The following is a 16,196-nucleotide window of genomic DNA, read 5'->3' as shown; positions in this document are numbered from 1 at the left end:
GAGCATCACGGCCCGATCGTGGCAGGTTATCGTTGCTGGCTCCGGGCAATGCCGGTGGAAGGGGTGAATTAGAATTGGGGTGGTATCGCAGCATGGGGCGGGGCTAGAACGTGCAGGGCGCTGGCTGATGCAGCCTCTCGGCATGCTTTAGCCTGGCCCGACAGACCCCGCTAGCAACGGCTTCTTGGTAGGTAGGTATCGTGCTGTACTTTGAACACTATGCGGGTTAGGGAAGTGATTCCGTAGGGACCACGCAGCGAAGGCTGGAATATGCCGTTCCATTCACAGTTCTAATTTTGTGTCTTCAAAGACCCGGGATCCGGCTTCGAGGCTGCCGTCGAGCGGCACACACACTTGACTTCCATCTGTCCTCCAATGTGAGAGTCTCAGCCTGGATGGGACGGACTTTGGGTGGGGTGTTCCATCCCACAAAGGCGACCAGATCGTCACTGCTTCTTGGCCCTGAGGTGAACAGCTGCATGACTGCGGCGATAACGAATAACGTTGAGGGGATGCTGGAGGGCTCGTCGACTTCCCGTGATCCGAGCCAAAAGTCGTAGACCACCTCGACGACTAACGTTACCTTGGTCGTTGGAGATGGTGTAGAGGGTCCCGCGCATAGAAGCTTCCTCGCATGTTCCGTGCTGTAAAGAAGCGCATTGGAATGGCCATTAAAATGCTTCCACAAGGCCTCAAATGCAACGCTAAGTGCGATGCACCCATGACAAGATAGGAGCTAGGTGTACCTGAGCTTGTCGCTATCGCATTCCGCCGCGAAATATGACATCTACCAGGTATCGGACCGCAGGTCGAGTCTGCCTGCCTTAGGGTGTCAGTCGCACTGCAAGCCTAAGACATTCAACCCACATGCAGTGCTGGACTGGACTGTACTGTACAGAGGGATTGTATTATTTCTGTCACTTTACCTAGGTTACTGTAAGTTTGTACTGTACACGTACAGAGCAATACAATACCTTCAGGTTGGTGTACAACACAGGTAAAATAGCTTAAGGTTACGTCTTGTTTTACGTACAGTACAATACATAGTGTACGGAGTATGCACCGCATTTTCCCTAGCCGCTTGATGAGCAGTGTCTTCCAGACAGTGAGAAGCAGGTTTAACTGCAATATGAAGATCAAGTTTGTGTGCATACGTGTCCGACGGAAGTGAGCAACAAAATCAGGAAGCTGGGACTTGACATAAGTTACAGTTTCCTTGGCTCCCCGCAATGGGCCTTGTGAGCCAAGCCAAAGGATTGAACGTTAGTTATCGGTTGATCTGCCCCACTAAAATTTCTCTGCAACTTGAAGAGCTGCTCCTAGTGTAAGGTAGCTTCGTAAACCAGTGCCCGTCAAACAATTTGGTCTGATACAAGCAACCAAACCCTTTTACGCTTGGGTTCATCGGCCACAATGTTCCCCGTGAAAGGTCTCAGCGTCTCGGCCGATAAGCTAAAGGTCGAGACTGAAAACTCGCCCGCAAGTGTGCCTTCTGCATCGAAGCCGTCTAGGAAGCGCAAGAGGCAGGGGAGGTCCGAGAATGTAACGGCAGCGAACCTCGCAGATCTGTGGGAGAAGGTCATTGAGCACAAACCGCCGGCTGGGTCGGGTAATGGGACGCAGACCAAGAAGGAGACCAAACGTCAGAAGACGGCGCATGAGTCTGCTCCGTCTAGCAGTTCGGCTGGTGAACAAAACAGTGCCCAATTGGGAACCGCGAAGCAGCTGGCTCAAGCAGACGGGAAATCTGAGAAGAAAAGGAAGAACAAGGACAAAAAGAAAGCGAAACAGGATGCTACTGAAACACCAGTCAAGCCAAGGGGCGACCAGGAGGAGGAAGAATGGAATGGTCTCGAAGAGGAGGAGCAGATTTCTGAACCCGTTGGGCAGTTGAAGGAGAAGACCGACAAGAAGAAAAAGAAGCAAGGGGATGCCCACGACGCCTCTGGTTCAGTACAGAGCGGAAAGGATGGCGGAAAGGAGAAGCGTAAAGGCGAAGAGCCGGCTCCGTCTCCGGCGCCTCCGGCACCCACCACAGCCAAACTCACCCCCCTCCAAGCCTCCATGAGAGAAAAGCTGGTCTCCGCCCGTTTCCGTCACCTTAACGAAACTCTATATACCCGCCCTTCTGCCGAAGCCTTCCAGCTTTTCCAGGAGTCCCCTGAAATGTTCACAGAATACCACGAAGGTTTCCGGCGTCAGGTCGAAGTGTGGCCAGAGAACCCAGTAGACATCTACATCGCCGACATCAAGGCGCGCGCCAAGGTGCGCTTCGCGCCCCGCAACCGCAGCAGCGAAGCGCCGCCCCTGACGCCGGCTCAACTGCCGCTCCCCAAACAGCCCCACGGCAAAATCACCACCATCGCCGACCTGGGCTGCGGCGACGCCAAGCTCGCGTCGGCGCTGCAGCCGCTCACCAAGAAGCTCCGCATCGACATACACAGCTTCGACCTGCAGACGGGCGGCTCCCCGCTCGTCACGCGCGCCGACATCGCCAACCTCCCGCTCCCCGACGGCTCCGTCGACGTGGCCATCTTCTGCCTCGCCCTCATGGGCACCAACTGGACCGACTTTGTCGAGGAGGCCTACCGCGTGCTGCGCTGGCGCGGCGAGCTGTGGGTGGCCGAGATCAAGAGCCGCTTCGCCGGTGCCGGCGGGCAGAAAAAGACGGCCGTGGTGGCCCACAGCGTCGGGAACCGCAAGCGGATCGGTGGTGGTAGTGGTGGTGGTGGCGGTGGCGGTGGTAGCAGCGGAGGGAAGAAAGCACGGGCGGAGGAAAAAGAGGCAGAGGAAGAAGCTAACCTGGCGGAGCTGGCGGTTCACGTCGACGGTGTGGGAGCCGAGTCCGGGCGGAATGGTAAGCAGCAGGAGACGGACATCTCGGCGTTTGTTGAGACGCTGAGAAAGAGGGGTTTTCTCCTGAACCGCGACCTGGGCGAGAATGCAGTCGATATGAGCAACAAGATGTTCGTCCGGATGCACTTTGTCAAAGGGGCGCCGGCCGTCAAGGGGAAGTGCGCGGTTGAGGGTGGTAGCGATCGGGGCAAGGACGGGCGGGTTAAGAGAAAATTCATTGGAGACGACGACGGAGACGACGGGGTCAACGAGTCCAAGGTTCTGAAGCCTTGTGTGTACAAGTTACGGTGAGGTGGGATCGAGCAAGGGAGACAACACCGAGGGACACTGCGACCGTGTCCTATACTGGGGAAGGGAGCTGTAATACCGCCACATCAGGGGCATTCACGAAAATGTCTGTGGAATCCTCTAGCCTAGTATGCATTCCTGCCAGTCGCCGCGCTACATGATCATGATGCTCTCTAAAGACATACAAACCAGTGACCGAGTATTATGACCATCCACCATTCATGAATCAGCCCGGAACTCCTTCCCTTGGTTGCCTTAGCACCAGAATGTTACGCCACGCCGCTTGTTTACCTCATCTCGATGAATATATATGTCTCACTCCCCCGCGTGAGCTTTCTATAAGCATTACGTGGAGGCAGAGACTAGTCCTGGAAGATGAGGCTGGCGGCGTACTCGACGTTTCCCCCGGTGGCCTCGAGGGCCTGTATTGCCCTCTGTTCAGACGCACCGAGCGCCATGAGCTGCTCGATATGTTCCCTCGGAAACCGGGCACTTGATGCAGGGCCGGTAGAAGCAGTTCCTGGGTTGGACCGAGATGCTGCGGCTGGAGTCGGCGCCGCCGCTTCTGAGCCGCTCGGTGCAGTCACGGCGCCAGACCGCTGGCCAATGGTGGTTCCCGCAGGCCCGGGAACGGTGGGCTCACTTTGCAATGCTTCCTCTGTCTCCTTGGGAATGTCGGCGGGTCCCAGAAAGGGCACCTCAATGCCCTGAATGATGAGCTTGTCTTTCGCGAGGTCGATGCAGGCCTGGTGGCGCTTCAGCATGTCCAGACCTAGGAGCATCTCCACCTGTTTGCCCTCCATGACGGTGAAGCTGCACGGGAGGAAGAGCGGGCCGATCTTGATCGGCGCCGAGTGCACGCGGCCGATGATGTTGGCGGTTCCAACTCCGCGAGCAACGCCCGCAAAACGCTTATCAACCAGCCGCATGATACCACACGCTTCGGCGCACGAGGGACTCATAATCGTTGCCTGCGCGCCCGAGTCGACGAGGGCTTTGACCTTGTACCCGTTGACTTCGACCTCGAGGTAAAGCATGTGTACGTTCCCAAAGACTAGAGAACAATTAGCATTCGATATTCCATAGCATGCTGCATCTGGACACGGCAGTTACCTTCAGGATTGTGCTCCATGGCGTTTTGTAGATTTTCCATGACGCGTTCCTGCCGAATGATTTCCTCAATCTTCGCTTGGGCTTCGGGATCAAACGGATCCGCATTCAGCAGTTGGATTTGGCGATGACGTTCTTCGCGTTCTCTTCGCTCTCTATCGTGGCTCTCGTACAGTAGCTGTGCAAACCTCTGTGGGTCCTCGAGCGCAGCTGCTAACTCCGGCCGGGCTCTCCTGAGCTCCGCCCTGAGGTTGGGATCGCCCAAAACCTGCAGCCGAATCACTTCAGGGTCCTGTTCCATGCCCGGCGGCCGTCCTGCCGGGCGGGGGGGCGCGGACTGTTGCGTGGGCCGGCCAGATGGTGTCAGGGCTGAGGCATATCGCATCTCGCGGACATGGAGCGCCAGCATATCGCCGTCCGTAACCCCGAGCTCCGCCAGCGTCTTCGTGTTGTCTCCAATGAGCTGCCCGTTGTGATACAGGTGTTGAGCACTCGGATGGTGGCCCGTCTCGGCTTGGATGGAACTGCGCAGCGTTTCTATCGTCATGTCGGGGTAGACCTCCAGGGATAGCAGGTCCTGGTCGTCGCCCTGAGGCTCCGAGTTTGTGATGCTGAGTGTGATGCGCCTAGATGTGGTCAACGCCTGCGGGCGGCGGGCACGGGTGAGTCGCGCAATACTTACATTTTAAGTCCTGGTCGGCCGATGGACCCTAAGCGATCGCTTGGATGATGGTGGATAGGCGCGACTAGGACGATGAGAAGTACGAGAGAGAATTATTCAACACATCCACTCGGTAAGCCTTCTTTGGGGTATTGGTGACGGTGAAGTGCGAAGTTGTTGGGGGAAGGACCAGAAGAGCACCGAGGGGCACGAGGGGCACCGAGGGGAGCCGAATGGTGTGATTACGTTGTGAGTAGGTTTCGCGCGGAACCCGAAGCGAGCCGCTGGCTAGCCTTGGGAAATGCCGGTTGCTCTGCAGACAGTGCGGTGCCTTTGTCCCCGAAAACCGTGGTGATTGGACCACTGCTTCAGCTGGAAATCCCCCAGACTCGTTGCTGCAAGGCGGGGGAGGGCGTGGGGTATTTGAATCCTTCACGTAGCTGGATGGTCCAAGGGCGGGCACCGGGCATTGGGGTATTTCCCATTTTCATATCTTATATGTCCCTTGCAACGACAACAAGACGTGCCGCCCAACAGGCTGCAACTGCGTCGACGAGTTCTGTTCACATGGAACTCTTTGGAAGGCTGCCGAGCAACATGTGTAAGCGTGGAAAAAGACAGGATTAGGTCATGCAGGGGCCCGCTCGGGTAGTGCTTCCATTGAACATTAGCAGTCTGAGAATGGCGAATCACGACTAACCCCTATCACGATGCCCTGGATGAGGTCCCAAGCAGACAGCGGCGGAAGACATCAAGCAGGGACTTCGAGGACATCCCCCCGACTTCACGCCAGCCTTATGCAAAGCTCTACACCACCTGGACGCGTCCAGACTTAGACAGCCTGACTGATCAAAGGTCTGCCTTTGCATTTGCCACACTGTCGAGCTTAGCTACTATGCGGGTCGTCAGCTGAGGATTTCCACACTCCCGGTCACCTTAGAGAGTTACCAGCTTGCAGCTTGCTTTGCACAGCGCATACGCACACAACGAGCACACCCTGAATGGAAGGCGCATTACCGGTACCTTAACGGCTATCCGGTGAGACGGATATGCACCCGAACATAAGATGACCCCCGTTTGATGCCGTGGGGCAGCTTTGTATGAAAGTGATCTGCAGCTGCATCATCGAATGCATCCATGTCCGGTTTCATCCAACCTCCGTCCCGGCTCAGTGGAAATCGCGGCGAAAAGAGTTGATCAGAAGCTTCTGCGTCGGGCCTCGACCCCAGCCAAAAGGCATGTCCTTGTGCGGGCAGTGTGTGAATTTACAATGACATTGGAAAGGAGCCGTCACAGACGCTTACCTAGGTTGCTTGCCTGATCCTCTAATTGTAGCTCCTAGCTCCCCGAGCTCCCGTCCGGGCCGTCCCACTGCTGTGGTGGGGCCCTCCAAAGAATCTGAGCCTCAAAGCCGAAGCAACAAAAACACCTCAGTTGCCCGCTACGAATCGCCCGGTATTATAATTACCTTGAGAATCCACGAGAGCTCCATTCAGTACTGAGCTCCATCGTCACAATGGCATCACTGGCTCCCCACAAAGCCGACTTTCTCCGCGCTGCCATTGACGGCGGGGTGCTCAAGTTTGGCAGCTTCGAGCTCAAGTCGAAGCGCATTTCGCCCTATTTTTTCAATGCCGGCGACTTTTACCGCGCCGACCTGCTCGAGTCGATCGCGACCGCCTATGCGAAGACCATCATTGAGGCACACCAGAGCGGCGCTCTCAATTTCGACATCGTCTTTGGTCCGGCTTACAAGGGCATCCCTCTCGCCACCGCAACAACCATCAAGCTGGGCCAGCTAGACCCGGCCACGTACGGCAAGACCTGCTACTCATTCGACCGTAAGGAGGCCAAGGACCACGGCGAGGGCGGCAACATTGTAGGTGCGCCTTTGAGGGGGAAGAGGGTTCTAATCGTCGACGACGTTATCACGGCCGGCACCGCCAAGCGTGAGGCCATTGCAAAGATCCAGAAGGAAGGCGGCGTGGTGGCGGGCATTGTGGTCGCGTTGGATCGCATGGAGAAGTTGCCGTCGCCCGATGGAGATGATACGAAGCCCATGCCGAGTGCGATCGGGGAACTCAGAAAAGAATACAACCTCCCAATATTCGCAATCCTCACTCTAGACGATATCATTGAGGGTATGAAGGGGCTTGCATCGGAGGATGATATCAGGAGGACGGAGGAATATCGGGCAAAATACAAGGCGAGCGATTAGACAGTGGTATGGACTTGTGGTTTAAGCAGCTCTCGGGACCTGCCATCAGGGTGCAACCGACAAGGAGCTAACGCTTGGGGGCTGAACACAACAAAACGTGTCACGGCATTACAGCGTGAACAACATTTGTTGATTGACGGCGTATGTTGTTTCGATTCCTTGTGTTACATAAACGATGAAACTAGGCACCCCAAAGCTACTGCGTGTGGAAGCAACGACCCTTGATCTCAGGGACTGGGTAACCTGGTTGTTGCTGACGCTCTCAGCGGACTGTTCACATTTCACTTCATACCAAAACCCTGTGAAACCACCAAGTTTGAGAGTGTTGATGCATGTATCCGTACGCTCTTTGTCCATGTTCACTAACGGCACACAATGTAAGGTGCCTGATGGTAGGTTGGTTTTGACAATGCCCCTCATTGCCCAATGACGTCAGGCACAGGGTGCGCCAAGTGGATCCACCCCTAAACATTCCTGCGCCCTATCAAGTCCAGTTATGGTGTCTGATGCGATACCCCACACCTGCTGGCCGTTAGAATCTGGGCGACCGAATCTGGGGGACGTTGTTACCAAAAGAAATAGAAAGTTGCAAGGCATAACATTAATGTTAAGGATTATAAGACAAGTATGAGTGCAGGAGCAGCCGTGCTAGACGGCAGTTCAAGGCAGTGCTCTTCAATTAAGTTCTACATCCTCCTGATGTGTGCGCTGTGTACGATATGTACATACCTACTATTTCTAGGCAAGCTGGGTAACGTCAAGGGTGCCGCAGGTAGTCCAGGGTGTGAATGTGAGGTCTGTACGGATAGTGGACCCTTCCAAACCTACCAACCTTACCGACCTCTGTAGTACCGTATAGGGCATTGGACATCGACACCCTGACCCCTTTCAAACACCAAACCATAGCGCACCACCAGCTAACCCAACCCAGTTTGGATACCATTGGCACTCGTACCACTGTTCTTAGCCAAGTTTAGGAGTTCCTTGACACCTAGGTTACCCCAAATTCCTTCGCCGCAGTTTTGGCATTGGCCGCCGCAGAATCTCTGGGTTGCGTGACTTGCCTTGCACCAACTGCCCAACCTTGTGAGACATGCAGCACGGCGGGTACCGTGCTCGACTTTGGTAACATCAAAAGTCCGGCCCTGCGTTAGATGCTCCCAGTCCTCCTGCCCCGGCCCCGGCGCACCATATCCCGGACCCCGGTCTCTCAGATCACACGGCAGGAGGTGTGAGGCAGGAGGTGTGAGTCGCAACAAGCCTCCCGCCGATTTTTGAACGAAACGAGGGGCGCCGAGCTAAGGCGTTGGAGTTCCTTGCTGGATAAGACGTGTGACTCGCCGGAATCTTCTGCTTTTGCTCATTCTGATTTCGAGTTCTCTGGACATAAAGGTCGGCCTGCTGCATACCAAGTGGCGGCGTCTCGCAACCCTCCTCCTCGTCCAACTCACGCCGGGATAGCTGTGTTGCGCTTTTGGAGATACAAACCATTGCAGATTCAGTAGAGCTCCAGCTCTCAAGGCTTTCACGATGGCGGAGCGCTCCGAGGGCGATCCTCCCGGAGGCCCAGCTTCGCCCCCCAACCAAGACCACAACCACGAAAACAAGCCAAAAAACGACCAAGTCCACGACGAAGAAAACGACCAAGCGATCGATGAGTCGTCGGACGTAGATGGCGATTTCGCCTCGTTGCAGAAGATGCTAAGCCAGAAGCGAAGAGCGGCCAAAGACTGTCCCAAGTCGCGTCTTCAGAAGGCCTTCCCTTTCTTCTTTTCGCCGCACATTAGGCCCTTGACCATCTCCGACCGCGATTCGTGTATTGCCCTGGAGAATGCGGCCTTTCCTCATCCGGAGCACCGTGCCTCGCCCGAGAAGGCAAGTCTTCGAAACCCTCTTCCCCGGTCTCGTGCCACCTGAATCTGTCCCTCTGCTAACACAAAGCCTGCTTCAATTTCAGTTCGAATACCGCCTCACGACATGCTCGGAACTTTGCCTCGGCCTGTTCTGTACGGTGGTCCCGTCGGAAGCAGGAGAATGGAGCGTCGAGACGCTGGCCCATGCCAAGCTGGTTGAGACGAACCGCCACAACGGTGCCGTGAGCGTGCTGCTCGCGCATATTGTGGCGACGCGCTGCCGTGGAGACGTCATCACGGATGCCGACATGGACTACCCTAGCGACTGGCGCTCTCGGAAAGGTCGACCTGCCGATGTCGGCCACCAGGACGAAGGCCGCACCGTCGCGGTGCACTCGTTTGCCGTCCTTCCGCGTCTGCATGGCTGTGGTATCGGCAAGATGCTCATGAGAGCATACCTCCAGCAGATGAACAACTCGGGTCTGGCCAGCAGGGTCGTGTTGATTTGCCAAGAGGTGGGTTTTCCCTCCGTAACAACACGACTGAATGAACTAACTTGGTTTCCTGGCCGATTTGCAGTCCCTCGTGTCGTATTATGAGCGCTCAGGCTTCACGCACCTCGGAGAGAGCAAGGCGACGTTTGGAGGTGGCGGATGGCATGACATGGTAAGTGGCCTACGCTTGCTCTTAAAGCTCGGCGAGCTTGCTTTTTCTTGAACTTGGACCTAACTTCATGTCCTAGGCCTGCGACCTCCCAGGTCTAAAACCCTTCACGCCTTACTCAGAGGAAGAAAATTGAGGTAGATTAGAAGATCACCTCTTACACAAGCAGCAGTGCGCAAGCAGCCCTTTGCTCGCAGGCATGACCCTCCATACGGGAGACGTGCAAGTGATCCAACGGAGCGCTTCTGGTACGCATCCCCCATCATGGATTTACTGGTCTGAAGCACCTAAAGTTAGACTAACCTCAGTTAGGCACGCGCGGTAACTTTCAGATAGTGAGCTGCAGTCAGTCTGATAGACAGTACAGCTGCCAAATAAAATTCGGTGCCTTCTGGTACACTATGAATTTGTTGCATTGTCTTCTGGAACTTGTTCTATATTCTCTTCCCCATTACTGTTGCTTCAACCGAACGCGTAACTACCAGATAAGACAGACATTGTTATTAGGCTTAAAGGCTGCTAAGAATCAGTGGGATAAGTACTGTAATTTTTTGGTACTGAATATTTCATCCAGCGGCACGAAGTACTGTAACTTAAGAACGGATGTAATGAAACACATGTACGGAGGTAATATCTGTACTTACCATATTGCCCCACCAAGTGGCCGTCCAAGTACCAGCACACCGCCTTCTCTATCTTATCGACAAGGCATGATTTCGTGCGGACATGCAAAAAAATTATTTCGGCACGCTTTTGAAGTCGGCCATATCGACACCGCCCCGCCAAGTGTGGTCCCCATCCAACGACGCCTTCCAACATCCTATCTCCTGGTCTGACAGCGCCCTGCGACTCGGGAGATTCTAGCCATGACGTGGAAGGATATTGCGCCTGTGCCTACGTAAGAAATCAGGGTCCATTGTATTGCCTTGTTGTGGGAAAGCTAACAAGTCTCAAGGGCACAGGAATTCATCGACATCGTTCTTTCGTGAGTTGAGGCGCCTGATTGTTGAGCTGCTGGACGGCAGTACTAACCGAATCGCAGACGGACACAACGGCGATTGCCTACTCAGAGTACGCTTCTCAAATGGAAGAAGTGCTGTGGACTAATTAGCTGACTCGACGCACGAATAAAGTCCGCGCCGGTTTCAAGAGTACGTCGCTCCGTGACGAAGGATAATGCACCCTCATGTCAACTCAGCCGCTTACACAGAATGTCAATAGTTAGCAGAATTCGAGCCTTCTACACCCGAAAGGTCAAGTCAGTATTCTCCCCGCCTCCTGCAACCGCAATTCGAAGCGCCACCTAGTTCTAGCTTCCTCCCGAATACGACGACATAATACTCAAGGACAGCAGGCGCTGACATACAACACCCAGATTCACACAGGAGACATGCAGCGAGAAGCTCGGCCAGATAGTATCAAGCTTCCCTGTTCTCACGGATCAGCACCCTTTCCACCGCGACCTGATGAACATCCTCTACGGTGCGCTGGTTCTACCCGTTGTCTCTGACATGATGTACATGGCGGCGCTGACAAGAGCTGTGCGTAGATGCGGACCACTTCAAGGTTGCTCTCGGTCAGGTCTCGACGGCGAAGCACCTAATTGAGACCATCTCTCGCGACTACGTCCGTCTGCTGAAGGTAAACATCCACCCCTCGGCCGACCTTTATATTGTCTCGAAGCAGACACTGATAATCTTGACTACAGTACTCGCAAAGTTTGTTCCAATGCAAACAGCTGAAACGGGCAGCCTTGGGTCGTATGTGATCCCCGAATCCGTCCGCCGGCAGCACGACCTCCTCGACATGCTGACTTTGGGCCATAGGTATGGCAACACTCATCAAGCGGTTAAAAGATCCTCTTCAGTACCTCGACCAGGTGCGCCAGCACTTGGCTAGGTTGCCCGATATCAACCCAACCACACGCACTCTCCTAGTTGCTGGCTTTCCGAATGTTGGGAAAAGCTCTTTCGTCCGATCTGTGACCAGAGCTGATACTCCGGTTGAGCCTTATGCTTTTGTAAGTCGACACGACGTCAATAGCCACGCTTGCTAGTTGCTGACTCTAAGCAGACAACGAAGAGTTTGGTACGTGGTGCCCTAATGAAGGCCAATTCGAGCCGTTGTTGGCGGAGACACTAACAATACGGTAACCAGTTCGTTGGTCACCTCGACTACAAATGTGAGTTCCCAAGGTAATGGTCCATTTGGCACTTGGTCAATAGTTAACCTGTCCAACGGTAGATCTTCGATATCAAGTAATAGACACTCCGGGAATGTATGTTTATGGTCCACAACCTGCGGTTGCCCCAAGCACACTTGATACACCAATCCCACTCACATCACCAATTCGAAGCTAACTTGCGCCAGCTTGGATCACCCCTTAGAAGAGATGAACACAATTGAAATGCAGAGTGTTACAGCGCTCGCGCATCTCAGGGCCGCGGTGCTTTTCTTCATCGATATCAGGTACGTCTTTTGTCTTGCAATGACTCCCTACAAATCTAATGCAGTACAGTGAGCAATGTGGCTATTCACTAAAAGCCCAGTGCAACCTCTTCAAGTCGATCAAACCCCTCTTCGCGAACAAGATGGTGTTTGTTGTGTTGAACAAGATGGATATCAAGACTTTCGAGGATTTGGAGCCAGAGATGCAAGCTGAACTCCAAGATTTGACAAAGTCAGGCGAGGTGGAGCTGCTGCGTGCTTCTTGCGCCACACAGGACGGCGTGCAGGAAGTCAAGAATCATGTCTGCGAGAGGCTACTCGCTGAGCGAGTCTCTCAGAAGCTCAAGGCCGGTACCGCGAGCAACGGAGCTATGGGATCTCGTCTCAGCGAGGTCATGAACCGTATCCACGTCGCTCAGCCAATGGGCGGCGTCACCAGGGAGTACTTCATTCCCGAAGCTGTTAAAACCCTCAAGAAGTACGACAAGAACGACCCCGAAAGGAGAACCTTGGCGAGGGACATCGAAGAAGCCAATGGCGGTGCAGGCGTTTTCAACGTCGATTTAAGGAAAGATTACATTCTCGCCGACCCGTCATGGAAGTATGACAAGATCCCTGAAATCTATGACGGCAAGAATGTATACGATTACGTCGACCCCGACATCGATGCAAAGCTGCAGGCGCTAGAGGAGGAGGAGGAGAGGCTCGAAAAAGAAGGCTTCTACGAATCCGACGAGGATATCGGCGACGAGTCCGAGGAGGAAATCCTGCAAAAGGCCGAGTACATCCGCGAAAAGCACAAGCTGATTCGCAACGAGGCCAAGATGCGCAAGTCGCTCAAGAACCGTGCCATCATTCCCCGCAAGGCCATCAAGAAGCCCCTCTCCCAGCTTGAGGACCACCTCGACCAGCTGGGCGTCGACACGGAGGAGATTGGCCTGCGCGGGCGCGCGCAAGCCATGTCGCGCGGGAGGTCTGTCACTCGCAGCCGCGCCGGCACCGCCGATCCGGACGCCATGGACGTGGATTCCACTTCTGGGGCCACTGCCAAGGAGCGCCTGCGGTCGCTCAGCCGGCCCCGCTCCCGCTCGGTCGCGGCCGTAAACCGCCGCGACGACGGCGTCCAGGACGAGACGGCCCGCTCAAAGGCCGAGAGGCAGGCCAAGCTCAGCCAGAGAAAGATGAACCGTATGGCCAGGCAGGGCGAGGCCGACAGGCACATTGGTGCCTCCATGCCCAAGCACTTGGTAAGTTCTCGCTCTGCCCGCTCTCATACCTATCTGTCCCATTTGCGTTTGTCGGTGGAGTTTTACTAATTGGCCACGGCAGTTCTCGGGCAAGCGGACTATTGGCAAGACATCCCGTCGTTGAGGAATGGGGTGGGAATAGTGTTGGAATGGCTGCATCGCTGTACCCCTCGTGTCCATACAGGTACAGCATGTTTTCAACGAGTGCCCCGTGGGTCGTTAGTAGTCAAGGCGCATGGTAGGAGCTATGAACTTCTTGATTGAAAACGGCAGTGGGAGAGTGATATCAACTTACGATTGGTATTGAGGAGGACGGAGGCAGACCTGTCAGGAAAGGAAAAGAAGAGATTTCCAATTCCTCTTGAGCTGCCTTTTTATATATCTATCTGTCTGCCTGATTACGCTGGCGCTCTGGGTTGAGCTTGACATTATGAAGAGTTTTCTCCTACCACTTTTCCGTTCCCCAAAGCTGGACTGAGTTGAGACCGGGTGCAAAGGGCGGACGACGCATAGTTCTGCCCGATCGCCCCTTTTATTCTCAGAGCTGCTCTTTCCTACCGCCTCAGCCTCACGAAGTTACTCACAGAAAGCAGTCGCGTTGTCTCTGAAAGATGAGGCAGGAACACGGCACCCATAAGTACAGAGAATCCGCACCGGCCGAGGACACCCAGATAAGTCAAAGGGTCAAGTTCGCTACAATTCATTGGCTTGCCTTATTATACCTAGTTTAGATCTAGCACCCCTTCTTCCCTTCGCCAACATTCTCTCTGCACCTCCTCTCCCTGACGCTACTCTACTCGGCAGTCATCTGGATACCCTCCCTCAGACCCTCCACCACCAGCTCCTCGCCGGCAAGACGGCGATAAATGTCCCTGACGTCGTCCGTGGTGGTCTCGAAATGGCTGCTGGCGTCGTAGCTCTTGGAAATGAAGATGTTGTCCTTGGTGCCGTCCTCGATGGGCTCGTACAAGGGGATTGGAGGGCCCTATTGATGTGAAATGAGTTGTTAGCTCCTGGCCATCGAGAGAGTGTGACTGGGAGCGTGGAGTCATGGATAAGCTTACCATGAATTGCTCCTCGATCCTGCCAAGGCGCTCGATACCCGGCGCCAGTTCGAGGTGGTGGTTCGCCGAGGTCTCGGCAATGGTGGACACAATGGCGATCCAGTAGCCCTTGGGGCAAACGTTGTGTGCGGACGAGACGCAAGCGATGTAGATGTCTGGACAAAGAATTCAGTTAGAGATCTTCAGGCGGAAAGGGAGGGAAAGGGAGGAATGTGTTTACCGTTCTTCCGACCGACTTGGGACTGGGGGATAATGAGCTGGCACGAGTCGCTGTCGTTGGTGTTGGCAAGCGGGTGCTTGAGGATGCAGATGGCACGCAGCACGTGGCCGACGACCTTGACCTTGCTGGGGAAGTAGCTGGGATCTCCGAGGATCATCTTTGCCCGCGTCTCGAATTTCATCTCGGGCTCGACACCGGTCATCGTGGCCTTGATGCCCACAGCCTTGCCTCCCTCATAGAGGATCTCATCAACGCTGGTGTTGAGCATGTAGGTGCCACCGTAGATGGCGCTCAAGCGGGCGAAGCCCTGGGGGAGCTCGCCTAGACCGTACAAAGGGTAGATGTAGGGCGACTTGCCGTAGCGGGCCACACTGTTACCGTACAGCCGGAGGCGTTCAATAGCCTCGGGAGCCCCACCCTTGACGTCCATGTAGTCATCACTCTGGTAGAGCGCCATGGCGTGGCCTGCAAAGTCCTTGGTAGAGGCTTCGAGCCCGAACTTGTCGTAGACTTCCCTCATGGTGCAGGTGCTCATATCCAAGCCTGCATGACACGAAGACAATCAGTCCATATCGTTCTTGCTAGACGGGACGGAGACCAAACGAACCCTTGTGTGTTGATGGGTCGTTCAGCTTGAACTCGCCGACCCACTCAATGAAGCTCTTCATGCGGCGCTTCTCAAAGATGCCCATCAGGGGGGACTTGAGGGCCTCACCGGCATCCGAGGGCACCTTGGCAACGGTGGCCTTGGGCCCGGAGCCCTGTTGGACGTAGCTGCCCGCCACCTGCTTGAACTCGAGATAGCGCGTTACATCGGTTGAGACGAGAATGTTTGTGAGCTCGCCCGACGACATGAGGAACTTGGGTACCAGATCGATGTTCCAGTCGTTCAGGCGGCCATACTGCTTCCAGGGCTCGGTGCCCTTTGCATAGTTGCCATACTTCTTGAAGAGCTACACACACAGTGGCACCGTCAGACACGCGCATACAGATATGGACGGGATATGGTGCGGGTTGGAGGAGCATACCGCTTCGAGATTGACCGATGCTGCTTCACTGTGTCGGTGACAGGCGGGGTTAGTCCTACAGCTCAAAGGAAAAAGAGGAACAGGAGTCAACACACCCGCCATAGTGATCGTTACGGTCGATGTGGAGAACCTTCCTCCCCTTCACGCTCAGCACGCCCGAAAGGATGCACTCAGTCAATCCTGTACCCAGCACAATGACATCGTACTCCGGGGCGATCTCGTCGGCCATGGCGGACACGTAGGGTTTCAGGCGTTGATGGGAAAGGGAAAGCTCTTGGTTGTTCTGGCTCTTCAAGGAGGTAGCTCTGAATGTATGATATGCAAGCAGAAAAGCTTGAGGGTAAGGGGTGGGAGACACGACGAGGCACAGAACAATCGAGACCTCGCTAAGGGACTTGATCAAAGCCGAGTCCGAGCTTGATGAGTTGTGGCTGTTGGGCGAATTATTGGGTAGTTATTGGAAGTTGATCCAGATGGAAAGCAAGCCGCTCTGGTGGGGGGTGTCCATTGAGGGGCGCATGGGGAGCCCCGCTCTATGGG

At 55.0% G+C, this 16,196-nt stretch overlaps 5 protein-coding genes across 5 annotated transcripts; 4 read left to right on the top strand and 1 right to left on the bottom strand.

Annotated features, from left to right (window-relative positions):
• Positions 1-1,413: 1,413 nt before the first annotated feature.
• N656DRAFT_710214 (uncharacterized protein) lies at positions 1,414-3,147 on the top strand (the record flags this gene model as incomplete). Its single annotated transcript, XM_064811653.1, has 2 exons — positions 1,414-2,722; positions 2,756-3,147. The coding sequence occupies 2 exons, from the start codon at positions 1,414-1,416 to the stop codon at positions 3,145-3,147; spliced, it is 1,701 nt and encodes a 566-aa protein (XP_064669748.1).
• Positions 3,148-6,431: 3,284 nt separating this feature from the next.
• On the top strand, positions 6,432-7,133 carry N656DRAFT_798522 (orotate phosphoribosyltransferase; the record flags this gene model as incomplete). Its single annotated transcript, XM_064817768.1, has 1 exon — positions 6,432-7,133. One exon carries the CDS (start codon positions 6,432-6,434, stop codon positions 7,131-7,133), a length of 702 nt encoding a protein of 233 aa, XP_064669747.1.
• Positions 7,134-8,165: 1,032 nt separating this feature from the next.
• On the top strand, positions 8,166-9,703 carry N656DRAFT_806610 (acyl-CoA N-acyltransferase; the record flags this gene model as incomplete). Its single annotated transcript, XM_064818346.1, has 3 exons — positions 8,166-9,034; positions 9,075-9,501; positions 9,566-9,703. The coding sequence occupies exons 1-3, from the start codon at positions 8,664-8,666 to the stop codon at positions 9,701-9,703; spliced, it is 936 nt and encodes a 311-aa protein (XP_064669746.1). The 5' UTR covers positions 8,166-8,663.
• Positions 9,704-10,515: 812 nt separating this feature from the next.
• On the top strand, positions 10,516-13,468 carry N656DRAFT_798520 (uncharacterized protein; the record flags this gene model as incomplete). Its single annotated transcript, XM_064817767.1, has 15 exons — positions 10,516-10,547; positions 10,605-10,634; positions 10,692-10,720; positions 10,783-10,800; positions 10,871-10,907; positions 11,025-11,131; positions 11,199-11,290; positions 11,358-11,409; positions 11,476-11,669; positions 11,723-11,737; positions 11,807-11,831; positions 11,894-11,927; positions 12,020-12,118; positions 12,168-13,344; positions 13,427-13,468. 15 exons carry the CDS (start codon positions 10,516-10,518, stop codon positions 13,466-13,468), a joined length of 1,983 nt encoding a protein of 660 aa, XP_064669745.1.
• Positions 13,469-13,822: 354 nt separating this feature from the next.
• On the bottom strand, positions 13,823-16,149 carry N656DRAFT_779681 (rab GTPase activator). The gene is made up of 6 exons (XM_064815241.1): positions 15,752-16,149; positions 15,657-15,684; positions 15,236-15,581; positions 14,629-15,171; positions 14,409-14,563; positions 13,823-14,329 (listed from the first exon to the last, which is right to left on the bottom strand). The coding sequence occupies exons 1-6, from the start codon at positions 15,883-15,885 to the stop codon at positions 14,138-14,140; spliced, it is 1,398 nt and encodes a 465-aa protein (XP_064669744.1). The 5' UTR covers positions 15,886-16,149; the 3' UTR covers positions 13,823-14,137.
• Between the last annotated feature and the right edge of the window lie 47 nt (positions 16,150-16,196).

Source organism: Canariomyces notabilis (genome assembly GCF_033297395.1).
Source record: "Canariomyces notabilis strain CBS 508.74 unplaced genomic scaffold N656scaffold_12, whole genome shotgun sequence".
NCBI lineage: Eukaryota > Fungi > Ascomycota > Sordariomycetes > Sordariales > Chaetomiaceae > Canariomyces > Canariomyces notabilis.
This window is presented reverse-complemented; position numbering and strand designations above follow the sequence as displayed.